General features: G+C 56.4%; 1 protein-coding gene and 1 long non-coding RNA gene across 3 annotated transcripts; one reads left to right on the top strand and one right to left on the bottom strand.

Annotated features, from left to right (window-relative positions):
* Positions 1-3216: 3216 nt before the first annotated feature.
* LOC116947061 (uncharacterized) lies at positions 3217-19388 on the top strand. Its single transcript, XM_032962449.2, has 4 exons — positions 3217-4376; positions 12960-13056; positions 13517-13843; positions 14000-19388. Exons 1-4 carry the CDS (start codon positions 3921-3923, stop codon positions 16021-16023), a joined length of 2904 nt encoding a protein of 967 aa, XP_032818340.2. The 5' UTR covers positions 3217-3920; the 3' UTR covers positions 16024-19388.
* Positions 19389-21009: 1621 nt separating this feature from the next.
* Positions 21010-25948, bottom strand: LOC116947080 (uncharacterized). Of its 2 annotated transcripts, none has more exons than XR_012945618.1 (4): positions 25095-25948; positions 23325-23535; positions 21733-21836; positions 21010-21589 (listed from the first exon to the last, which is right to left on the bottom strand). It is a non-coding gene; the product is annotated as an uncharacterized LOC116947080 (long non-coding RNA). The 2 variants fall into 2 exon arrangements; XR_012945617.1 differs by having other exon boundaries at positions 23325-23532; positions 25095-25588.
* Between the last annotated feature and the right edge of the window lie 441 nt (positions 25949-26389).

Here is a 26389-nt window from a genome sequence, read left to right as displayed (position 1 = left end):
ACACACAGTATTCACACAATATACACAGTGCACACACACAGTAATCACACAATACACAGTGCACACAGAACACAGTATTCACACAATACACACAGTGCACACAGACACACACAGTATTCACACAATACACACAATACACACAGTGCACACAGACACACACAGTATTCACACAATACACACAGTGCACACAGACACACACAGTATTCACACAATACACACAATACACACAGTACACACAGAGCACACAGACACACAGTAGTCACACAATACACACAGTACACACACAGCACACACAGTACACACACAGTACACACACAGTACACACATAGTACACACCGTGTTGTCCCACCTCCGATCGCATAGCAGCACTTGGAGTGAACGCAAACCGCATAGATCGAATTTTGTGTAGGAATTCTGCTCTCCCTGGCTTTCTGCGATTTCGCCTCTATGCGGCTAACCTATTTCAACCCAAAATTTGCAATACAGAAGTTGATGGCAGCGGTGGCTCAAGCCCAAACAACAACAACAACAACAACGGATGTGGTCTTATAATGATGAAAGCATATATAACAGGCGACGATTCGGGCAATGGCCCTTCTTCATAGTGCACGTCTCGGTGTGACGTTGTTACCGTCCCATTGCGCCCGACAGGTGGCGTAAAAGTCACGCGGGAACCCACGCGTGACCCTGGGGCAGCTGTCACGGGCTGCTCTGGGTTGGAGTTATTTGACCGGGTAAAGAAAGCCCAACTGAAGCTATGCAGCTCTTTTCTCAGAAGCAACCTGGCCACAGATGATGACCCAACGAAGTGGCCGAACATCACGTGGACGTTGACAGCAGCCAAATGCTCCAAACGCGTTTTCTAAATGTGGAGTAGGGGGGGGGGGGGGACCCCGGAGCACCCAGAGACGAATCCACGAGGAGAGAGAGAGACACCGCAAACTCCAAATATACAGCAGACGTTAGGGTCGGGATCGAACCCACGACCTCCTCTATACCAGGCGAGGTAGTTAACATCTCCTAGCCACCGTGATGATGATGAGAGTGAGAGAGACACGCAAACTCCAAATATACAGCAGGCGTCAGGGTCGGGATCGAACCCACAACCTCCTGTATACCAGGCGAGGTAGTTGACATCTCCTAGCCACCGTGATGATGATGAGAGAGAGAGAGACACGCAAACTCCAAATATACAGCAGCAGGCGTCAGGGTCGGGATCGAACCCACGACCTCCTGTATACCAGGCGAAGTAGTTAACATCTCCTAGCCACCGTGGCCTCCCTGATGCTCGCACAGATCGCACGAGGGAGGTGCGGGATTGTGTGCGGCCAGGTCAGTTCTAACGGTTTTGCGCCCGGCACGAGCTGCTCATTTAAGGTTGAGTCGATCCAAGGGCGGTCCAAGTCCACGTTCAGTCACCACTGATGTAGTCGTGGCCTTTATCTCCCAGCCTCACCCCCCCGCCGCCCACCCCCAGCGCACCGGTTACTCATTTAAGGCTGAGCCGACCTCGAGGAAGCCCAGGGCCAATTCAGATATCCGCCACTGATATTGGTGGCGAGCGGGTGTCGAACGCAGGTGGCCCGGTTCGTGGTGCGGTCCGCTGACCACTGCGCCACCGCTCCCCGTGCCGACCTTCGCAGGTGCTCAGCAACAGCACTTGCCCCAACAGTCTGTTAAAGGCTATGGGGGGTGGGTGGGTGGGTGTGGGGGGGTGTCGTCCTTCGTACCCACGCTTCACCCCACCACCCGTCTCACGCTGCCGGGTAGACAGAGTCAGCCTCGGCGGGGATGAAGGAACGCGACCCCCATTGTCTCGGGAGGCCTTTGATGGGATCCCTCTTGACGACAACATTAATGGGGTGGCTTTCACCTGCCGACAAAACAAATTAATGAGTCGCTACGTCTCGCCGCAGTCTGCGCGTCCGTCTCAATCTACATCACTCGCCTCCTTTCGGACCTCTTTAACGGCGAGTCCGAGTCACGTGTCGGGTGGGGGGGGGGGTAAGAGCGGTGGCGCCGCGGTTAGCGCATTGCGATATGACCCCCCCTCCCCACTCCCCCTGGGTTATCTTAAAAGTTCGATTCCTAACGTCTTGATTGAACCCCCCTTCTCTTCATCAACCCAGCGCAGACCAGCGTGGTGAAGTATGGTATAACAACCCCTGACACATTTTTATATTTACACGATCTAACCACAAAAACTTCCATTATGGAAGTGGAGACTCTTTCACTTTTTGAAGATATTAACAGACATTTGTTATCACGATACAGTGTATTTATTATCCGTTCTTTTCCCATGAAAAACGATAGCCCCATAGAAGTGTTAAAACAATTTTGAAGCACCCTGTATATCAATCGAGACACAGGGATAGAGATCCCTAGTGAACATGCAACCAAAGCCACGGACCCCAGAGTAAACCCATAGAGACACACACACAGTGACACGTCGGGACTCGTATACAGAGATGCACAGAGACTCGTAGAGACATATAAATAAACAGAGATGCATTCAAGACAAGCCATATATGTAGTGCCACTGTGGGCATGCAACCGCTCCTTCGACGGATGATGAGGAAGAGGGACACGACACGGACTGTCTCCCGAAGCCATCTCAGGATCAGAATGTTCTGTTGTACTGGACGGATCCGATGAGCTATCAAGATCTTTTTCACGGATGTCCAGTAGGTTATGGCCACCAGCAGCAGCAGCACAAGGCCTCGACATTGGCATCAAGCTCCTGAACCGCATCGACATGTCTCACGTCCCCTGTGAGCGAAGCTGACAGCGCGTAGTAACATCACGGTTCATACACCGAGCGTATTAACCAGGGGGGGTGGGGTGGGGGAGAGGGTTGTCCGATTCGAACCGCGAGTTTCTGCGCAACAAGCGGCGAGCGCGTTACGGCTGGGCCGTGACACCGCCCCATGGTAGAGGGGAGCTGGGAGGGGGAGGGAGGGGGGTGGCGGTGGAGAGGGAGGGGGTGCTCTGAAGAAGGCCGGATTAGCAAAGGAGAGGTGAAAGCAGTGACGGCGGGGCGAGAGAGAGACCAGAGAGAGAGGGGGGAGGCGGGCAGAGCCATGGAGAGGGAGGGGGGAGGGTGGCGTCGGTCAAGGAGGGGGAGACGAAAGGGGCAGCTGCTGCCCAATGAGCGATGTTCACCGCGGGGGCTGACGCCAGTGACAGGCTGGCTGCCCCCCTCCCACCACCCCTTCACCACCTCCCAACAAACCACCCCTAACCCTTACCGCCCCCCCACTCGCCCCCACCACGACACCGCGTTCCGTACACACAACAGCAGCTCTGTCGGGAATCGGCGACTCATTCTCATCTCGGAGCGAGCGAGCGAGGCGCGGCGCGAGGTTTTGCGCGTTCGAGACGCTAGCGGCACCGCGTCTCTTGCCCCGCTCCTGCTCCTCTTAGCGTGGTGGGGGGGAGGGGGGGGCTCACGCTATCAATCACTGTCTGGTGCGTGCTTGTGTGTACATGGACATGCATCGATATTGGTAGCAGCAGCGGCATCATCGCCATCTTCATCGCCATCAAGTTGTTGATGCGCTTCTCTCGCGTGCCGGTGAAGTACAATGCGGGGAGCCGAATAAGCGATGGCGCTTACAGATAGCTGCTGTTGAAGTTGCTCTTAGCGTTGAAGTGATTTCTAGTAAGATCACGATCGTCATCACCAGTCGCGTCAGTCGAGTGGCACGAGGGAGAGGATTTTAATGTTGTTGTTGTTGTGTTGCGAGTGTCGCTTTGCACGGTGAGAACGCAAATTGTCATCAGCAAACGTCGTTAACATCGTCGTCATAGCGACCGCGTTACCTCTCGACTCGAAAGCAAAGAACGATTTCGTCTCGACATCGCCGGGACAATCATCGCCACACGACATCATCACCTCCACCACCACCACCATCATCATCATGTCCAAGGGACTCTGCGTGACCGCCACGGCTTGGCAGCTCCTCGCATTCTCTCAACCACAACCCTCCTCCACCTCTTCCACCTCATCGGGAGACGCCGGCGCCTCCACCCCGAACCCTCGCCCCAATCCGGGCCCCAACCATTACGGGACGACGACGTCGCCGGCCGCCTCCTGGACCTCGGCGGTGGTCACGGGGGGGGCAGAGTCGGAGAGGATTCGCGCTCGCGAGAGGCTCGAGGCGAGCGTCGCGGCTCTGCGAGAACTCCAACTTCTGCGGGAGGAGCGGGAGGCGAGGGTGCGCGAAGCGCTCACGCGGCCGACGACGCAGCGGCCGCAGCCGCAGCGTCGCGGGAGGGAGCGGTGCTATGGCCGGGGCCCAGGACGGTCGGACGGGAAGGCGGATGATGCGCTCCTGGCGGTGGGACGAGATCTGGAGTTGATCAAGGAGCAGCTGGTGAGTGAGTGAGCGAGTCGGGGGGGGGGAGGAGAGAGAGCCGGGCGCGCGTGTGTGTGGCGTTGCGTGTGGGGAGCGGTGGTGTAGCGGTTAGCGCTGCGCTGCGCTACGAACCTGGCGACCCGGGTCCGTAGCCGCTCACGGCCAACACCCTGTGACGATTATCTGAACCGGTCCTGGGCCTCCCCTAGGTCGACCCAGCCTCAAATGAGTACCTGCTACGATGTGTAAACATCGCCACTGTGGAGACAAAGGCGGCGTGGTGCTGGCCACCCACCCCCTCGCGCGCCGTGCCGACCTTCACAGGCGCTCGCTAACAGCACTTGCCCCCAACAGTCTGTTACAGGCTATACGGTGGATCTTTGTCTCTTGCATAGTTGTGTTTTGTGTGTGCAGAGGATAAAGTGGGAGCGGTGGCGTAGTGCTTAGCGCACTCCGCCACTTCAGATGACATCCGCGGGGCCAGGAATCCCAACTCGGGTTAGCGGATTCGTACAGCGCAGTTGCGCCAACCGCTGCGCCACCGCTCTCCCTTGTAAGCGTGGAGGAAGATCGTGTTTGGAAGGAAGGCCGGGCTACACGGGCGAGTGCGTGTGTGAGAGAGAGAGAAGGGGGGCGCGCATATGGCATTGACGTGAGCGCGTGTGTGTGCTCACTTCTCTTACGCACGGGTCGGCATTTTCTTCTCGCGCGCGATTGAGGCAGCACGCGACATGGTCCAGGAAGCTCGATGTCAACCAATGTCGAGCTCTGTTGCTGCTGGACACGACGAGAGAGGGCTTCAGCAGAGAGAGAGAGAATTCGTGTCGTGTCGCTGTTTCCACCTCCTCCGTTGAGGGAGCGCAGTCCGCAGTGGGTTTTACTCACGCGGTTCATAGCTTGGGGTGCATGGCCACATCCTCGACGCTGTGGCTTATCTTGAATGCATCTCTGTTTATATGTATCTCTGCGAGTCTCTGCGCATTTCTGTATACGAGACTCTCCGTGCCACTGCGTGTCTCTGTGGGTTTACTCTGCGGTCCGTAGCTTTGGTTGCATGGCCACAGTGGCACTGCTTGGGGCTTGTGTCATTCATTTTCCAACATACGAAGGAAATGTGCACAAGGCATGATAATGATGATGTTAATTGTGTTTGGGTTGAACTTCTTTCGCACCGTCCGTGGCCAACCGTGCTACTGGAAGGTGCGGACAGTGACTAAATCAAACGGAACCACGGCTTAAGTCAGTTTCACACGTGGCAGGCTTTCGCGACCCCCAATATCATCCATAATACAGTTTTTTTTTGCGGGGTTAGATGGCGTAAATATATGAATGTGTCGTTAAACCCGCCACCACTCGACACAGCCAATGAGTAAGGGTTGGCACGTCGACAGAACACGCCAATTCGTTACGAGTACAGCACACCGGTGTGTTGGAAAGCAAATCCACAACATCTACAATCTGAGTACGACGTTTCGCCAGCTTAAACGTGCGAAGGGAAACTTGGGGGTGGGGGGGGGGTGGGGGGCACCGCTGTAAATATTCCTTGCCGAACGAGAGAGACTAAAATCATCGATGGAGTTCTGGGGCTTCGTGACACAATGGTAGGAGACTGCTGAAGGGCCGTTACCCGACACGTCGCCTGCCATCTCAATGTGCTCACCTTTTGAAGGCGACGAACGTGTTGAGTTTAAGACGTTTGCGTTGTCAGCATTGCTCGTGCCGCAATGGCCAGCGCCAGCGGCGTCGACGGATAATGTTTCATATACGGATGGAAGACACGGATATGGACAAAGAGAAGTTGGAACAACAACTGGACAGAGAGAGAGATAATGAGCAACGTGCATGTTCGCACCGCGCCTACGATTAGCACCGTTGGCTACTTACGGTGCGAAAGTTCAACATACACACGCCGAGAGACGGGTAGAGCAACTCGTGTATTGGAGAAGACGCGAGAGAGATGATAAGAGAGAGAGAGAGAGGAGAAGAGAGAGAGAGGAGAAGTGAGATGGAAGAGAGAGAGAGAGGAGAGAGAGAGAGGAGAAGAGTGAATAGGAGAGCCAAGTCCGGACACGTCGCCAGGAATGGATGATAGTGCCCCCCCTTGGTCGAGACGAGCAAACTCGGTGGCAGCCGAAGGATTGAAGCAAGCCAGGTCCCGAGAAGCCGTCTCCAAACAGGAGACGGAGCGATAAAAACAAAGGTGGACCGACCGTGGCCGATGATAACGCGCGCACGCCGTGAGCCACCCCGGTGAGCTGTCACTTGTGGCCAAGGTCGCTTCCTGAGCCAGCAGCATCCCCCCCCCGCCCGCACCTCCGATCAGCGCGGTTGGCTTAGGTACGGTGCGAAAGAAGTTCAACTCACATACATACATACACACACACATACACACACACATACACACAGAGCTCAATGGGCTTTACCCCGTGAGTGAAGAAAGCGTGTGTCCGAGTGCACATGAGAGAGTGTTGTGAGAGTGTTTCGTCATCTTAATTGTCATCTTCATTGAAATAATTAGTCGCCGTTTTTACTTTGTCCACCTAAAATCGGCCACAGCACAACCACTCACCCCCCACCACTCACCCCCCAACACTCACCCCCCACCACTCACCTCCCACCACTCACCCCCCACCACTCACCCCCACCAATCACCTCCCACCAATCACCCCCCACCATTCACCCCCACCACTCACCCCCCACCACTCACCCCCCCACCACTCAGCCCCTCCACGCCGCCTGTGATTGAGTGGCGGTGTTGAAGGGGGCGAAGCACCACCCAGCTGGTGGCTGGCGTGTGATGGGGGGAGGTTTGTTGTTGAGCGCTGATGGGATGATGATGATGATGGGCAATGTGATTGTGTGTTCTGACGATGGGGAGTTTGACGGGATACGTGATGATGTGACGTGTGTGTGTGTGTTGGACTTATTTCGCGCCGTACAAAGCCAACCGCGCTCGTCCGAGGTTGCGGGGGGGGGGGGAAGGACAACAGACTTAAAAAAGTTCTGAAGAAACGAGTTTTCAATCTGGATGATTTAAAAAGTGCATCGCTCCCAGTGGCTTCCTCGTTTCGCAAGGAAGAGCGTTCCAGACGGCCGCGGAAGCACCACGTGAAAAGCGCGCGAGGCGATCGACCGTCTTTGTTCGACGGCCAGCCAATAGCGTGACGATGCGGAGCGTGACGATGCGGAGCGTGACGATGATGTGGTGCTGGGATTGATGACGACGGGGAGTGTGGATATTGCGTTGACGGGGAGTGCGATGGAGGTTTCGTGGTGTGTTGTAATGATGGGGAGCATGACGGGACACGTGACGATGTGATAATGTGCAGCGTGATGTTGAATTGCTAATTACAATGAAACAATATTAACAGGCGACGTTTCGGATAACGGCCCTTCTTCAGAGCACGAAGATGTGTTACGCACTGCGTGGTGCTGAAGGGCTGTGATAGTAGTAACAGTGACGTCTCCATTGTGCAGTGTGACCAAGGGTTGTGATGGAAAAGTAGTTTTATGTTCGGGAGCCAAACGCCGATTGTCCGAGGTCTGCTGGTCACGGCGGGAGAGGGCTTTATGAGAGAGTTCGTGTCGCTTTTCTCTTTTGGGTTTGTTTGGCATAATTCACAATTGTGGTCAGTCGCATGGCCAACACAAAGGAGGATTATAATGATCTGTGAACCCGGTCACGTGCCCTCCCCCCACCCCGTTATGTCAACTCCCCTGTGCTCGCCATCGCTCCGTTATTGTTTTTGTTGTGGCTTTGCACGACCAACACCCGCAATGTGATTGGACGTGTGTTGTGTGTGTTCCGTGTGTGTGTTCTCTGTGTGTGTGTTCTGTGTGTGTTCTGTGTGTGTGTGTTCTGTGTGTGTGTTCTGTGTGTGTTCTGTGTGTGTGTGTGTTCTCTGTGTGTGTTCTGTTTGTGTGTTCTGTGTGTGTGTGTGTGTTCTCTGTGTGTGTGTGTTCTGTGTGTGTGTTCTCTGTGTGGGTGTTCTGTGTGTGTGTGTGTTCTGTGTGTGTGTTCTGTGTGTGTTCTGTGTGTGTGTGTTCTGTGTTTGTGTGTTCTGTGTGTGTGTGTTCTGTGTGTTATGTGTGTGTGCGTGTTCTGTCTGTGTGTGCTCTGTGTGTGTTCTGTGTGTGTGTTCTGTGTTCTGTGTGTGTGTTCTGTGTGTGTTCTGTGTGTGTTCTGTGTGTGTGTTCTGTGTGTGTGTGTGTGTTCTGTGTGTGTTCTGTGTGTGTGTTCTGTGTGTGTTCTGTGTGTGTTCTGTGTGTGTGTGTTCTGTGTGTGTGTTCTGTGTGTGTGTTCTGTGTGTGTGTGTTCTGTGTGTGTGTGTTCTGTATGTGTTCTGTGTGTGTTTGGTGGGGTCTTTCTCCAGTTGTGACCCCGGGAATTGTCGCTGGCTGTGCATTGTGAATGTTTACAAAACTTTTGAACAACGACAACAACAGCAGTAGAGAACAACACAGGGCAGGGAGGGGGGGTGAGGCAAAGTGCGTCTTATAATCCAGATAAATCGGCATTTCAACAAGCCTGGACATGTTTACCCAACTTTTAACCTTCACAATTCTCTATAGCTATCCAAGGAGAGAGGCAGAGAGGGAGGGAGCATCTACATACACCCAATTTTAATGAATGCGCTCCACCTACACCCAGCCGTTAATGGGGCTCATTAAGGATAACATTCCAAGATTGCGTAAACAATCAGTGTTTGTTTAGAACAACACTGGCATTCATTGGGTGTGCATCCATTCATTCGCGAAGGGATTTCCAAAAGCCACGACGACGGCGATGATGACGATGATGTTAACAACCTCGCCCAGTATGCAGGGGGTCGTGGGTTTGATCCCGACCCTGATGCCTGCTGTATATTTGGAGTTTGCGTGTCTCTCTCATCATCACGGTGGCTAGGAGATGTTAACTACCTCGCCTGTTATGCAGGAGGCCGTGTGTTCGATCCCGACCCTGACGCCTGCTGTATATTTGGAGTTTGCGTGTCTCTCTCATCATCACGGTGGCTATGAGATGTTAACAACCTCGCCCGGTATGCAGGAGGCCGTGGGTTCGATCCCGACCCTGACGCCTGCTGCTGCTGCTGCTGTATATTTGGAGTTTGCGGTGTCTCTCTCCCGGTGGTCGCGTGGATTTTCCTCCGCGTCCCCCGGGTTTTTTTCCCACCTCCACATTTAGGAGCACGCCTTTAGCGGATTTGGCGTGCTGCTAAATGTCCACGTGATGGAGAGGCGACTGCGTCGGGCTCTCATTTGTGGCCAGGTCGTTTATGTAGCTAAGTGGTGCCTTACCTGGTAACAGAAAACAAAATGTTGAACGACAAAACCAATTAATTAATTTGGATTTAAATTAATGACGGGAGAAGGGCGGCTGCTACGCTATTGTAATGCAACCGGGCGTGAGGCTACGCGCGGGGTGAGAGTCTTCGCGAGTCCTCCGTTCGGCACTGCTGCTGCCGCTGCTGCCGCAGACGACGACTGACATCCAACCGATTTGCAGGGTTTATCGATGATTTATTGATCAATGTTGATGATGATGATGATTTTGTTATTGATAGAGATGGCCCACCCCTTCCCCCCCCCCCTCCTCCTCCTATACGTCGGGGCGTCTGAAAGCGCTTTACATCTCAACATGTCATCAATCTCAACACGATTGAAAGGGGCACCCCCGTTGGCAGCTGTCTCTGTGCGGCACAAAGTGTAACTGCACCTGGCCTCTATACGGGGCTTCAGTAATGCCGCTGTCCTGCGATAATATTCGATTATTAGCAAAGTGGAAAGCTGTTGTGGGGGAAGAGAGAGGCGGCTAGGCACCGCGCGATATCGATCCACGTGTCGCTAATGTGCGGGTGAAGTGGGAGCTGGTTTGCCACATCATCACGAGCCGTGGTCTATCCACTGCTGGATGAAGGCTCCCTTGTACATGCGACATCACGCATGCTTCTTTGCGCATTTTTTTTCTTATCTCGGCGTTCCCGGCCTCTTGAATACAAACGCGCTGCATTGGCTCTGTGTGAGGTACAGTACCTGTACTAATACACATTCTTGTACCTAACTTGTGAATCGCATTCGTATATTTTATAGTTTAATTTCTGGCCCTGTTCTCTATCAGTCGGGGCCACGCCTTACCTCAATTATCGCTCTCCCCGATTCCAGCCCCAACTCCGGGAGAACAGGGTCCGTCTATCCCCACCTTTATCCCCTCACCCACCCCCACCTGTATCCCCTCACTCACCCCCACCTGTATCCCCTCACCCAACCCCCACCTGTATCCCCTCACTCACCCCCACCTGTATCCCCTCACCCAACCCCCACCTGTATCCCCTCACCCAACCCCCACCTGTATCCCCTCACCCACCCCCCACCTGTATCCCCTCACCCACCCCCCACCTGTATCCCCTCACCCACCCCCCACCTGTATCCCCTCACCCACCCCCCACCTGTATCCCCTCACCCAACCCCCACCTGTATCCCCTCACCCAACCCCCACCTGTATCCCCTCACCCACCCCCACCTGTATCCCCTCACCCACCCCCACCTGTATCCCCTCACCCACCCCCCACCTGTATCCCCTCACCCACCCCCCACCTGTATCCCCTCACTCACCCCCACCTGTATCCCCTCACCCAACCCCCACCTGTATCCCCTCACTCACCCCCACCTGTATCCCCTCACCCAACCCCCACCTGTATCCCCTCACCCAACCCCCACCTGTATCCCCTCACCCACCCCCCACCTGTATCCCCTCACCCACCCCCCACCTGTATCCCCTCACCCACCCCCCACCTGTATCCCCTCACCCACCCCCCACCTGTATCCCCTCACCCACCCCCACCTGTATCCCCTCACCCACCCCCCACCTGTATCCCCACCCCCCACCTGACGACGAGGGAGCTCTCTGCGTTAGCAACGGCCAGGCGGACCACGCTCACGTCAAGGAGACGAACATCTCCCACCCCCCACCACCCCCCCACCACCACCACCCCACCACCACCCCCCCCACCCACCCCCCACCACCCCCCCCCCCCACCACCCCCCCCCGGTGCAGTCTTCACAGGCTGCTGCCGGCAAACCTTTGAAGGCCGCGAGCGGCGCGCCAGGATCCTCGTGGCGCTTTGGACGTCGAAGGCGCCACTCCGGGGCCGTTGCTCGTTTAAGGCTGAGCCGACCTAGGGGGGGAATGGGATTTTCTCACCGGGCGAATACACATTGATGAGCGCGCGCGTGACGCATCAAGCGGACGAATACAAACGCGAATACACACATTGCTTAGAGCACGCAGACACACGTGGATACACACACACACGTGGATACACACACACGTGGATACACACACACGTGGATACACACACACACACGTGGATACACACACACGTGGATACACACACACGTGGATACACACACGTGGATACACACACACACACGTGGATACACACACACGTGGATACACACACACGTGGATACACACACACGTGGATACACACACACACACGTGGATACACACACACGTGGATACACACACACGTGGATACACACACACACACGTGGATACACACACACACACGTGGATACACACACACGTGGATACACACACACGTGGATACACACACACGTGGATACACACACACACACGTGGATACACACACACGTGGATACACACACGTGGATACACACACACACACGTGGATACACACACACACGTGGATACACACACGTGAATACACACACACACGTGGATACACACACACACACGTGGATACACACACGTGGATAAAAAAAGACAAAGATCTCCCGTATAGCCTTAACAGACTGTAGGGGCAAGTGCTGTTAGCGAGCACCTATGAAGGCCGGCACGGCACACGAGGAGGTGGGTGGCACGCACCACGCCCGGCCGCCTTTGTCTCCCTCGTGGTGATGTTTAACACATCGCACCAGGTACTCATTTGAGGCCGAGTCGACCTAGGGGAGGCCCAGGACCGGTTCAGATAATCGTCACCGGTGTTGGCCGCGGGCGATAATCGAACCCGGGTCGTCGGGTTCGTAGCGCAGCGTACCGCTAACCGCGGCACTACCGCTCCCCCACACACACACACGAACACACCAAGCCGGTTTACTTAAGTTGCCTGTAAGCCACCGAACAGCATCCAGCACTGTGTGGAGTGCTTAGTGTGTGTGCGTGGGGTGGGGGGAGCGGTGGTCCTGGGCCTCCCCTAGGTCGCCTCAGCCTTAAATGGGTACCTGGTGGGGCTGTGTTAAACATCGGTATCGGGGACACAAAGGTGGCCGGCCGGCTGCCCACCCCCTCGTGTGCCGTGTCGGCCTTCATAGGTGCTCGCCAACAGCACTTGCACACGAGAGTCTGATAACGGCTATACGGGGGGGGGGGGTAAGGGGGGAATCTTTATCCGGTTGTGTTTGCCGGCAAACAGCGCGTGGTACAGAAGAGCATAAAACTTGACCCGTCTGACTTCGCGTGTTATCTGCCCACCACCAGCAAACCCGTCGTGAGGTATGGAATTAACCCAGCAGCTGCCCGTGTGTGTGTGCGTGTGTGTGTGTGTGCGTGTGTGCGTGCGTGCGCGTTCCACCTCCCAGCAATGTGAACTGGGGAAGCCGTGCGCTCTGGAGCGGCCGCTGAGCGAGCTGCGCGTGGACACGGACGGCACGGACGTGGACAGCAGGCCCAGCTCCGGTGAGCGCCGAGCGCGGGACACACGACGCGGCCTGAAGCTGAGCTGAGCGTTCAGCGCGTGATGAGCGTCTCTAACCAAAGCGTGTGCCCTTCGTTGCTTATTTGCACTCTCGGTCGCCATCGTGCCTCCCGCGTGTTCGCCAGGCCCAAAGTTTCTTCCTCGCCGGCCCCGTTTTGTGTTTTCTGGACCCAGACCCTGATGGGCCAATGGGATTGCGCATCGTCACGTCGGAACTTCTAGCTACCAGCGCTGCGCAGTTAGGTCTGGTCGCGGCAGAGACCATTGAAATAAACTTAAATAATTGCCCGTATCCCGAATTTGGCCCGGTGTGTTTACGAATGCCCGGGCCGATGTTAGTCCCAGTCCATCACCGATGACGGCAATGTTTATTTGTTTACTAACGTAATCACCGTCGCCCCCCCCCCTCACCACCCCACCTGCTGCCCCCTCCCCCAACAGGCTTCTACTCCATGAGTGAGGACGGTTCCCTCTCCCTCTCCAACTCCTGCAGCTCCATCTCCAGCTCGGGCCCAGCGCCGGCTCCCCACGCCCCATCGACGTCAACACCGTCGTCGTCGTCGGTGGCGCCGGCGGCGACGACGACGACGACGGGGCAGCTCCCCGTTCGTCTCCGCCGCCCTGCGGCCCGTCCTAGGCCCCAGGAGAGGCCTCGGTCGGCCGTGGAGCTGCCCTCATTCCTAAGAACGACAGGGCAGCAGCAGCATCATCATCAGCAGCAGCGGTCGCCGAAAGCCAAAGCCGGGCCGTGTAGGCCTCAGTCGTCGTGTGAGTTCCTCGATCCTTCGGACCGGAGGTCACTTGAAGTGGTCTCAGAAGTGGCTCATGATTATCTCGCCACCACCACCACCACCACGCAGACAACCGGCGCGGCTCCACCTCGTCCGCGTTCCGTGTCTCATCTTCCTTCCTCTCGTTCCGCAGACGACCTCGGCGACGGCTCAAACGCGCGGACGTCCCCGGTCGGGCTCGCCGACCCCGTGACCTCCGCCCCGGGTCGCGACCCCGACCCGCGCTTCCGCCGCGACCTACGCTCGCGAGACGGCTCCGAGGTGTACCGCTACCCGAGCCCGCTGCACGCCATCGCCATGCAGAGCTCCGCATTCCTGCACCGGCGAGGCACCGGCGACGACCACGACGCCGCCGCCGGCGCCGCTGCCGCCGAGTCGCCCGACGGCAAACCTCCGACGAGCGACCGCACCCGCCGCCGCCGTCGCCACGACGACGCCGGTGCGGACGACGAGGGGAGCGCGACCGTCGCGGCGCCTCCCGGCGCCGACAAGGCGACCGCCTACATCGCCGCGCTGCTGAAGAGGCGCGGGCAGAAGACGCGGAGGAGGACGTCGGGGGCGGGCGCCTCCGCCGCCGTCGTCGAGAGGAAGGCGTCCGACGCTGCCGAGACGTCGGGGTCGGCGGAGGTTGCCCGCGGCCGCCCCATCACCAACCTGAGTGTGCGGTACAAGCACGGGGCGGCCGCGGCGGCGGCGTCGCCCGTGCCGGTGGCGACGGCGTACGGTGTCGGTGGCCCGGCGGGCTCGGCGGCGGGCGGCAGCGGCGTGAACCTGGCGCGCTCTCCCCGCGGCGCCGGCGGCACGCTGCCTGCGCTGGTGCGGCCCGCGTCCATCGCTCACTTTGACACCTCGCGCTACCACGACGACGGCGAGGACGACGACGGCGGCGGCGACGACGGCGGCGGCGGTGACGATGACGAGCGGCGGTGGAGAGCGTCCGGCCCCCACGTCCATCCCGGCGCCGGCGATCGTCGCTCCTCTTCGGGGAAATCGCCAAACCTGCAGCAGCAGCAGCAGCAGCAGTCCACCGACAGGGAGCGCGAGCGCCGGCGCCGCGCGCTGGCCTCCGTCTCCATGGACCTGCGCCCGCAGCGCGGGGCCGGCTGGTGGGGCGCGGCGGCCGAGCCGACGGTGGGCACCCCGGGCTGGCAGCAGGGCGAGCTGGGCAGGCCCCAGTACCAGCAGCGGGTGGCGCGGATCTGCAAGCTCGGCCACGGCAGCTGGGCCGGCTCCCTGCCCAAGTCGCTGGACCTGCGGGGCGGCTACCGCCACCGTCAAGACGACGACGGCGACGACGACGACGACGGCGGCGGCGGCGGCGGCGCCTCTGACCGACGGCGCCCGGGGAACGCGGCTCGGTCGTCGTCGTCCAAGAGGCACCGGCTGCGCGAGGGCGTCGAGCTCGTGCGGCAGAGCTTCCGCCTGCCGGGGCGGCGCCGGCGCGCCAGCGGGGAGCGCGCCAGCTCCGAGCTGGACGTGTCGGGCGGCAGGCGCCAACTCACGGAACAGGAGGAGGCTGCGGGCGCCTCGACGGCGTTCGATTACCGCCAGCGCTTGGTGCTGCACCCGTCCGAGGTCCGCGGCATCGGCGCCGCCGGAACCAGAGCCGGCGGACATCGGCGGTGGTGCTCGACGATGGAGATTGCTCGAGGAGGAGGAGGAGGGGGCGGCGGCGGCAACGACGACGACGATGCCGGCGGCGATGTCGGAACGCCGCTGGAGCCGCCGCGGTGGCTCGTGCGGGCGGGCGCACGCGACGGCGCGTGGAGCCCCACGTGGGCCGTGCGGGGGCACGCGGACGCCAGTCCCGGCTACCCCAATGGTCACCCGGCCGCCGGCTACCCCAACGTCTACCCGGCTGCCGGTTGCCCGGGCGAAATGCTGCAGCGCTCGGCCATCGCCGAGATGAGCGAAGACGACGCCGACGAGGAGGAGGACGGCGCGGCGGGCCGACTTCCCGCCGACGGCTCGGCCGAGCCGAGGAGCTCCGGCGACGGCCCGGGCTCCGCGTCGCCGTCGCGGCCCGGATCCGGCTCCGCGGAGGGGCCCCGCGGTCCGTGCCGGGTCTCCCAGCAAGTCCGGGCCGTGCCGTCGGCGGTCAAGCGCAAGATCCGGCAGCGGATCGCGGACGCGGCCAAGACGAGCACGGATGTGTAGCGCGACGGACGCACAAACTACTCGGGTATCGGAGCTTGGAGACGGGGGCTGTCAAGGGCTCACAGCTGCTTAGGGCTGCGTTGCCGTGGCTGTGCGACGAGATGTCCCGACGTTTTGCCGCACGCTCGCCCGGGGACGATTCTTCTGAGTTTGTAACATTGCACTCCCACGTGCCGTGCGCGCGTGTTTGTCACGTGTCGGTCGCGTCCCCACCACGGCTGCGTGTGTGCGTGTGTGTGTGTCCGACTGTCCGTCCGCGTGTGAGAGACGTAAAGAGCCAGGCGAAGCAATCGATTCAAGAACCGATTTTCGTTGTGAACGCTGCGGGTGAATGGTAGCGGCCGCTAGCGGCTGGCTGGCCTGCACGGATCACAAGACCCCATTATATACTACAAGAAATATAGTAATGGTAGTAATCGTTTGAAGCTTATTTTTTATCCACTGGTGGATGACTGCATCCCAGTGCTACGTGCCAGTCGTCAGGGGGGTGGGGGTGGGGTGCAGGGTTTCCGTACCGGTCGGTTCATGTTGGTGAACGGTGGATTCCCAGGGCCTGTTCAGACATCGCTCGCCACTGACGTTATCCGTGACCGGGGATCTGACTCGGGTCGGCGGACTCGCGGCGCAGTGCGCTCACCGCTGCGCCACCGCTCAACGCCGCGTTACAGCGTGTGGGAGGGGGGGGGTGGGGGCGGGGAGGCGCTTCACAAAATTATCAATATCTCACTCGCGTGCTTCATGAGCCTTAACAATCGACGTTGAGCGACGTGTCCGTATAATTATTATTATTTGTTACAGCTCCTCCCGGAAAGTTTTATGTCATCAAAAACCCTTCGGGATTGATGGATGGATGGATGGAAAACATCGCGGGGGGGAAAAAAAAACGTACCAAGGTGTGACGGGTACCTGGACCCCCCCCCCCCACCCCCCCCCTCCCTCCTAAGGCCCGTGGGCCGCAGTGCAATTGCACCGCCTGCACACTTGATAGCAACGCCACTGTCGCGACGACGACGATGATGGCAATGACTCATGCTAAATGATCATCTTTGATGATCGATGGGGAAGGTTAATGATCGTTAAGGACGATCAACATTACAGGCGTGAAGTCGATGACACCGCGTGAGCCTTAAGAATACAGCGTTCATGATGGGTGACGTTTTGGGGCAATGGTCCTGATTCACAGCACACACACACACACAGAGGTAGAGTGAATAAGGTTCATTGCCTGAAACGTCGACTTATTACACGTGTTTTCCTTTTAAGGCCACACACAGTCTTGTCATCGACAAACGTGTCGAGTTGTGTTAAGTGAACCGCGCGGGTTCACCACTGCCAGCAGCTGCGTCGGGAATCACCAATAAACAATTATCAGCGACTGATGACCACGATGATCAGTAAAGATGATGATGACGACGATGATGATAAGGATGGTCTGTATCCCGTCCGTACCACCCACCCACCACACTCTCTCTCTCCCCGTCCCTTAAGCCCTGCACCAAGTTGCCTGCTTTCTGAACCAAATTTCTCAAAACGGCAATTTGAAATTTATATTTAATTTACAGAAGCCTTAAAATTGTGCTTAGTGCTATGCAATCGCCTGTCGCGAGCCGGCGCGTCGCTGTTAGCTATTCGGTCACGCGCCCGCTCGGTTTATTTAAATGTACGTCTTTAATTTACGGCTGCTTAGTTGTTGTTGTCATTATTTTTGCGGCTGTTATTGTTGTTTTGAGTAACGATGTTTCGTCGAGGTGGCTACGTTGGCTGCACGTGGCTGCCTGTGACCCAGCGCTGTGGAGGTGGCCGCAGCAGCAGCAGCAGCTTGGGGTTGGTGGATCACCGCACAGATGTTGCGAAAACTCCCTTCCCCGTGGGTGGGCGTCGAGGAGGAGATGCACCCTGGCTTACTAGGGAACGGCAGTCCATCAAGAATGTGAACTCCACCTGTTCCATCCGTACATTGATTGGCTAGTAACATCTTAACATTTAAAGGACCACAGAGCTTGGAGGGGTGGGGGATCTGGCACCGGCTGACCGCATGGCTGCTGCTGCTGCCTTACCTGCTCGTCTGTGGTTCGTCCTGGCGCCTCCGAGTAGTCGTCCCCCTCTCTATGACAGCGGAGAGCGAATACCGTATTCTGACAGCGGTGTTACAAGTTGCACGCATGTCGAACTTCTTTCGCACCGTACAAAGCCCAAACGCGCTCATCGGAGGTGCGGTGGAAGGACAGCGAACTAGCGAGCAGTTTCCGAAAAAAACGAGTTTTTAATTTGGATTTAAAAGTGCGTAGCTCCAGCAGCGGCTTCCTAATGTCGCAAGGAAGGGTGGTTCGGACGGCCGCGGAAGCGCATCTGAAACCGCGCCATGCGGTGATCCGTCTTTGTTCGACGGCCAGCCAAAAGCTGCTGCTTGCTGCTGCTGCTGCTACTGCGAGAACGACGTTGACATTCTGACCGTTGTTACTTTGTTGTTTCTCGTCGTGGCGTCGCCGGCGCGTTCATTTGCGACGTCGCTCCGGAGCTGGGAGTCGATTGGCGCGGGACGTTGATGAATTTTCACGCGCGAGAGAGAAATTGCTCAATCAATGTAAAAAAAAAATGTGGAGGGGAAAAAAAAGCAGGACGCTGGAACTTGACCCGATGGATAATTACGTAGCTGATAGAGTTGATTAGTGATAGAGCGGCTAAATATTTAATTAATTTAACCGGCCTTCTGTATCGGATGAGTTTAGGGTTCTGCATCGGATGTGATGAGGGTTTTGTATCGGATAACATGAGGGTTCTGTATCGGATAAGATGAGGGTTCTGTATCGGGTAAGATGAGGGTTCTGTATCGGATGAGAGTACTGTACAATACGCATCACTTTATTCAATAAGGAATCCCTCATCAACCAGCCCACCAACCAGCCCATCAACCACTCCATCAACCAGCCCATCAACCACTCCATCAACCAGCCCATCAACCACTCCATCAACCACTCCATCAACCAGCCCACTAACCAGCCCATCAACCACTCCATCAACCAGCCCACTAACCAGCCCACCAACCAGCCCATCAACCACTCCATGAACTACTCCATCAACCACTCCATCAACCAGCCCACCAACCATTCCACCAACCAGCCCAACTTCTTCTCATCGACCAGGACACATGAACCACCTCAATCCCAATCGTCCGGTGGCTGTGAAACGCCAACAACAAAAACACAGCGGCCGCACAGATTTCGGAGAATCACGACTCAGGGACCCGAGTCGCCCGAGTTTTGATGCGACCGCTCGTACGCGCGCACTGGTAACGCGCACGCACGCCGGCATGTGTGTGTGTTTGCGTGTGTTTATTTTGGGACAATAAAACACTCAGAGAGGCCCCTCCTGCTCCGTGTTTGTCTTCCCTCGGCTGCCCGCCTGTCTTGCGCAGCCGCTCAGGAATTTCCCGTGAGATGGATCTGTCGGCCGGCGTCGTCGTCGTCTCTCCGCTCGGCTCCGCGTGACCTTGACGGCTCGGGGGGGGGGGGGGTGGGGGGGGGCTTTTCTTCGTCTGCCGGGGATTAACGACGGCAAAACCAACCGCCTCGGTCAAAATTCAGGTCACGAATTAAATAAGATCAATGCAGCCGTGTGCGGCGCATTGCACGGGACGATAGCTGGCTGGCCCAGGTCGGTGTAAACGCTGGCTGGCTGGCCGCGGTGTAAACGCTGGCTGGCTGACTTTGGTGTAAACGCTGGCTGGCTGGCCCCGTCGGTCTAACCGCTGGCTGGCTGACTTTGGTGTAAACGCTGGCTGGCTGGCCCCGTCGGTCTAACCGCTGGCTGGCTGACTTTGGTGTAAACGCTGGCTGGCTGGCCCCGTCGGTCTAACCGCTGGCTGGCTGACTTTGGTGTAACCGCTGGCTGGCTGGCTCTGGTGTAAATGCTGGCTGGCTGGCCCCGTCAGTGTAACCGCTGGCTGGCTGGCTCTGGTCGAATGGTGAAACGGTTACCGCGCTGAACTTGCAATCCAGAGGGCGCCGGTTCGATCCCATCTCGCGACTTCGGTAGTTAGTGCTGAGCACAGGCCCAAACAGCGGAAACGTCGAACGGCCAGCAACAAACAGCGCCGATACAATTTGTGCAATTGAGCAGAGTTATGCGAGGGCTTGGGAAATGGGAGGAAACGACGTTAATTAAACCCACCTCCCACACCCGCCCCCAGCTCTGTCGCAACATCTAACTTATTAACGTGGACGGATGCCCCCCCCCCCCCCCCATTATCCTGCATTGGAGCCCTGGGTCCACGGGGGGAGCGAGGGGTGTTGGGAAGGGGGCGAGGGGGGAGGGTGAATTTAATTCCCTGCACGAAGGCCATGCCACCCGCGTGCTAAAGAGACACAGGCGCAGCCCTGCAATTTGCTTGTGCTCAAAGGCACTGCTGGCGGAAGAGGGCTGAGAGGCTACGCCGGGGGTGGGAGGGGCAGCGCTGCTGAGAGAGCACCTCCGTCTCGAGGCTCTTCCCACGCTGGGCGGATGAGTTGGAGGAGTTTGGGAGTGCCCACGCTTTACCCCACCACACGTGACCTGTCGACCATAGGCTACCTGCGGTGAAGTGGACAGAGGTGGGGGGGGGGGGTTGAGGGGCTCATTTTTGCCCCCCCATCCCCCCCCCCATTGTTCAAACTGCTGCGCTGGGAGATGGAGTCCAACTTGGCCAACGTCCGACTCGCAGGTCCAGCGCGCTATGCTGACCATTTACACCACCACCGCTGCAGCAGCAACAACAACAACACAGCAGCAGCAGCTTGTGCACAACTCTTGCAAGTTAATTTAACTACAACACCCCCCCTCCTCCCCATTCCCCATTGCTACAACTCGAAAAGCGGCCTCGTCGCCCGTTAGCCGGGAATGAGAGGGCGCCCTTTCACGCTGATTCCAAGCAACGAGGTGGAAACGAGAGCACGAGGAGGAGGAGGAGGGGAATTGGAGCCGGGATTAAAACCTCCCCCCCCGCCCCCCCCCCCCCCCGTTAATCACGCTCCGGTGAGCCGGCAGTCTCCTGCGGCTCCCTCCTCCACGCGGAACAACCAAAGCGATGGAGCGAGCCAGCGGAATTCATTCCTCCGGTGAGCCAGAGCAGAAATCCGGACCCGCTTTACGGTGGCCGGAACTTTATGGGGGAGCCGATTCGTTTAAGTTATTAAACACGGGCCAGCTCCGGGCGATGTTTACGTCATCGTCGTCGTCGTCACCAACAATACTAGTCATTAAATAATCATGAAGGCTCAAATCACCGAGTCGACGTCATGGGTTTCCATCCCGTTGTGGGCGCTGAGATGTTAACTACCTCGCCCGGTATGCAGGAGGTTTGTGTGTTCGATCCCGACCCTGGCGCCTGCTGTATTCATTTGGAGTTTGCACGTCTGTCTCTCTCTCTTCCCGTGGGCGCGTGGATTTTGCTCCGGGTTCTCCGGGTTTTCCCTCCTCATTGAGAGTCAGCATCGCGCGTGCTGAGCGTTTGGCCGCAAAACATTTCCACGTGACGATGATAATGAAATCCACTTTCCTTGAGGTATCATTTGTGATGGCCAGGTGGCTTCTGAAACAAACAAAAACCAAAACAGCTACATCGCTCAGTGGGGCATTCCTCATCTGGTAATACAAAATACAAAGTTGAGATTAGTTTTAATTTCACTGCCGTTGCGAGGGAGATCTGGGGGGGGGGGGGGGGGGTGACGTTACCTGCGTCGAAGCGGTCAGACCGGTGGGGCCGGACGATGTCCCTTTGTGGTCGCGACGGACAACGGCAGCAATTCGCCAACGACAGCGGGTTGAGAACTCCGGGTCTGAACAAACAACATTCATGCCTCGTCTGTACGCCTTTTGACATCCTCTGGTCTAACACCGTTTTGAGACGAAGAAAGCCGTCTGTGGTGTAGAACAATCAGTTTCAAAGACAATGCATATATTTTGATTGAAAGCTTTCGTGACCGCAGTGATTCATATTCTCGGTTCTTTCGGTAAAGTCACGTTGAAGGGAAACAATAAAATAATAAAATATAGATACAACAATAATATATTTTATTACTTTATTGTTTCCCTTCAACGTGACTTTACCGAAAGAACCAAGAATATAATGCATATATTGTCAGAGCGTTTTTTGTTTGCATTTTTGACCACAAGTATTGTGGTTAATGCAGACATGATTCCTTGTAAAAATGTCTCAGTTTGGTGTTTACACATCTTAACACCGCTGTTTTGTTGCCAGAAAAAAGGGGAAAACCTCTTCTCAACATCCATGCCACGTGCAGGTTTCCCTCCCTGGTCCTAGGCGGGTTTCGGTTTGTGCGTTCTCGCGTTCCGTGCATCCGGGTAACTTATTTCTTTCTCCATACTATAGGGGGGGAGGGGGGTAAATATATAAATGTGTCGTTAAATCCGCCACCACCCGACACAGCCAATTAGTAAAGGTTTGTCACGTGAACAGAACTTGGCCAATTCGTTGCTAGTACAGCAACACCGGTGTGTTGAAGAGCCAAGCGACAACATTTACAATCTGAGTACGACGTTTTGCCAGTAATTACAACTAGCATCATCAGGCGGAGAGCCAGATTTATGGAGAAATCCTCCTGTTTCGTTCCTTAAATAGAGGGTTAGATGTGATGACGTCACTTTTGAGTCCTTCACGTGCGAAGGGGGGGGGGGGGTTAATGAATGAATAGAAATTACAATGAGTATCCATTGCTGCTTGGGCTATTCACATGGTAATCGACGCGCATTATTTATTTCTATCTTGATTTGAAGCTTTCGTGACTGCAGGAATCCATACTCTTTGGTTCTTTCGCTAAAGTCACGTAGGTTATAAAATAAAATAAATCACGACGCTTTGGAAGGGAAGCTCCGGCACGTATGTATGCACTGTACGTTGAACTTCTTTCGCACCGTACGTAGTTGCAAACCGTGCTAATGTTAAAACTGTGGGGGGGGGGGGGGGATGATGGGTGGGGTGGGGTTGCGATGCAGCGGAGGAGAATGAGTCAACGCTCTCTCGCTCCGTTTTAAACAACGTGGAACATGACGGCAACAAAAAGCACCTAAGCCACCAAACATTGCAGACGTGGCGCGTGTCCATTGAGTCCGTTCGCTTGTTGCCACGGGGGTCAAGGTTCGCCGTGTGAGTGGTTTGTGTTTGGGTTTCACGCCATCGAGGATGGGGGCGGTGGAGGAGCAGCAAGGGAGAGAGGGGCCGTGTGAGTGGGGAGGCGGTAGCGTAGCGCTTAGCGCAGCGCCCATTCCCGCTCACGGACCAAGATCGCGAATATCTAAATGAGTACCTGGTACGGACCGTGTAAACATCGTCAGCAGTGGAGAGACAAAGGTGGCCGGGCGTGGCGCTTGCCACACCACGCCCCTCGCTTGCCACACCACGCCCCTCGCGTGGCGATACGGCCTTCATTGGTGCTCGCTGAACAGCACTTGCCCCAAGAGTCTGTATCGGCTATCCGGGGGATCTTTGTCTTGTCTTTGTTGCTGCTGCTGCTGCTGCTGTGGGGGCGAGACATTGCATGGAATGCAATCAATAGCATACATCCGGGGGGTGAGGAGCGGTGGCGCGGTGGTTAGCGCGCCGCGCTATGAACCCGGACACCCGGCTCCTTTTCAGTGAGACCCATCTCATCGTCATCGTCAACCCCAGAGGGCCCTGGCTCCTGGTTCGTTCCAGTCACACACACACATCTCATGATAATAATACTTTCATTTCATATAGCAGCGTCATCCATGCCAAACAGCATTATCTGGCTATCGCCTGATGATGCTCGTTGTTATTACCGGCGAAACGTCGTGCTCGAATTGTAAATGTTGTTGGTTTACCCTCCAACACACCGGTTAGTAATGTACTCGTAACGAATTGGCATGCTTTGTTTACGTGGCACGCCGGAGTAATTGGCTGTGTCGGGTGGTGACCAATATTATGGATAATGTTGGTCGCGAAAGTCTACGTGTTAAACTGAGCATCCCACAACGCCGTATATCAATTTCATAGATGAGCACCAAATCCCATATACACACCAAGCAAATGAAAGCCTTACTCCTACTACAAAGCACGAAAAAATGAATAAACAAATTACACCAAAACAAAAAGCTCAAACAACAACAAAGTTCTCAAAATAAAATAAATTAGTCCATTAGGTCTACGACAACATCCCAGACCACAATCCCAACTTCACAACCAAGCCAGGGAACCTTCATCGACCCCCCCTACCCCCCCCCCCCCGTGGGTTTCCTGGTTCGCCCCCAGTCACAATGACCACCCCCCCCCCTTACTCGACCCCGCAAGACGGCATGGACATGGTTCAAGCGAAGCGCTGTCACTCGACTCACGCAGACTGAGGAGGGGGGCCTCCTTCACGGACTTCGCATGAACACCGGAGCGCGTTCACGCCACGTGCGGTGGTGTCACGGTTCGCGCGGCTGCGCTGCGAACCGTGGCGGGTTCCCGAGTTCCGAACCGGTCCTGGGCCCTCCCCTAGGTGGACTCAGCCTCAAATGGGTACCTCGTTACGCCGTGTGTAAATAAACATCGTCAGTTGGGGAGAGTGAGGCGATCGGTCGAGTGCGGTGCTGGCCACCCAACCACCCCCTTCGTGTGCCGTGCCGGCCTTTATAGGTGCTGCCAGCTAACAGCACTTGCCCCTCCAATCTGTTAAGACTACACGGGGGTGGGGATCTTTGTCTTTGTTGTGTGGGAAACCAATGTTGAGTGTTTTTTTTAGCACTGCGCTACAACAACCCCAGGTCGCCCGGGTTCGATTAGCGACACTCCATCTCAAACGAGTACCTGGTGCAGTGTATGACAAAACCAAAACATCGTCGCTGGGGAGACCAAGGCGGTTGAGCGTGGTGCTGTCCACCCGCCCATCCCCCTCGTGCGCCGTGCCGGCCTTCATAGGTGCCGCTCGCTAACACCACTTGCCCCAACAGTCTCTTAAGGCTACACGGTGTGGGGGTAATCTTTGTCTGTGTCGTGAATAAGACGACAGAGAGAGAGAGAGAGGGAGCCAGGTGGGAGGGGTTGCCGTTCGTCCCGGTGCGCATCGGCTTACAGAGCACACGGCGGCACGGCGAGCCGCTTTGATGTCACCGGAGGCAGGCCGAGGTCTCTCGCGTCGAGCCCCCCAGGGGGTTTGGGGTGAGACGCGCTCGCTTTCTCGCTCACTCCACCGGTGAAAAGACTCCTCCGCTCACACCGCCACCACCACCACCACCAAACCACGCCGCACGGCGTGCGCGGCCATGAATAGACTCGAACAGAGTCGCGGTGATCTCGCTGCAGTTACGTCACGGCGCAGAGAGACGCTTTTCTATCGTACGACTGTATTAGCAACAAAAAAATAATAGCATCGCTGGCTGACTTCGTGCCTGGATTCCTGCCTGCCTGGCTGGCTGGCGCGCAAGTGCGCGTTGCACGGCAGGGACGTCGCCGCACACACCTGCGTGGCGACGTCACCCGCGTCCCACAGGTATTGACGCTCTCACAGCAGCCGTCTTCATTGTGTTTCAGAAGAAAAACGTTTTGCTGGCTGGGTAGACGTCACGTCCGGCGGGACGGACGGGTACATCCAAAATAAGCGATCGTTGGTAGTGTATTCCAATGTATGTTCGGCACTCCTCTACTTGCGAACATTCGACTTACGCACTTTCAGAGATACGAACTAACATGTCCGTATTTCATATAGATGCCACGTGAAGAACCAGTGGCATCTACATCTGTAGAACATGAAACACCAGTGACATCTACAGGAGATTATACAACTTTTAAAGACCTTTCCCGTGTGTAGTGTACATGCCGTACAACATTTTTGGAATCGACAGGAGTAAAGTTGGACTTACAAACAAATCGACTTACGAACAGACCTCTGGAACCTCATTCGTTTGTAAGTACAGTGAGGGGAAAAAGTATTTGATCCCCTGCTGAGTTTGTACGTTTACCCACTGATAAATAAATGATCAGTCTATAATTTTAATGGTAGGTTTATTTGAACAGTGAGAGACAGAATAACAACAACAAAAATTCAGAAAAACGCATGACAAAAATGTTATAATTTGATTTGCATGTTAATGAGGGAAATAAGTATTTCACCCCTCTGCAAAACATGACTTAGTACTTGGTGGCAAAACCCTTGTTGGCAATCACAGAGGTCAGACGTTTCTTGTAGTTGGCCACCAGGTTTGCACACATCTCAGCAGGGATTTTGTCCCACTCCTCTTTGCAGATCTCCAAGTCATTCAGGTTTCGAGGCTGACGTTTGGCAACTCGAACCCTCAGCTCCCTCCACAGATTTTCGAAGGGATTAAGGTCTGGAGACTGGCTAGGCCACTCCAGGACCTTAATGTGCTT

This window comes from Petromyzon marinus, chromosome 29 (assembly GCF_048934315.1).
Source record: "Petromyzon marinus isolate PM22_M1 ecotype Great Lakes invasive population chromosome 29, UKy_Petmar_22M1.pri1.0, whole genome shotgun sequence".
NCBI lineage: Eukaryota > Metazoa > Chordata > Hyperoartia > Petromyzontiformes > Petromyzontidae > Petromyzon > Petromyzon marinus.
This window is presented reverse-complemented; position numbering and strand designations above follow the sequence as displayed.

Excerpts from the sequence above, each read along its gene's own strand:
- LOC116947061 (XM_032962449.2), top strand. The coding sequence starts at position 3,921 with ATGTCCAAGGGACTCTGCGTGACCGCCACGGCTTGGCAGCTCCTCGCA. Across the intron at positions 4,377-12,959 it reads AGTTGATCAAGGAGCAGCTG|CAATGTGAACTGGGGAAGCC; the intron begins GTGAGTGAGTGA and ends TCCACCTCCCAG. Across the intron at positions 13,057-13,516 it reads GGACAGCAGGCCCAGCTCCG|GCTTCTACTCCATGAGTGAG; the intron begins GTGAGCGCCGAG and ends CTCCCCCAACAG.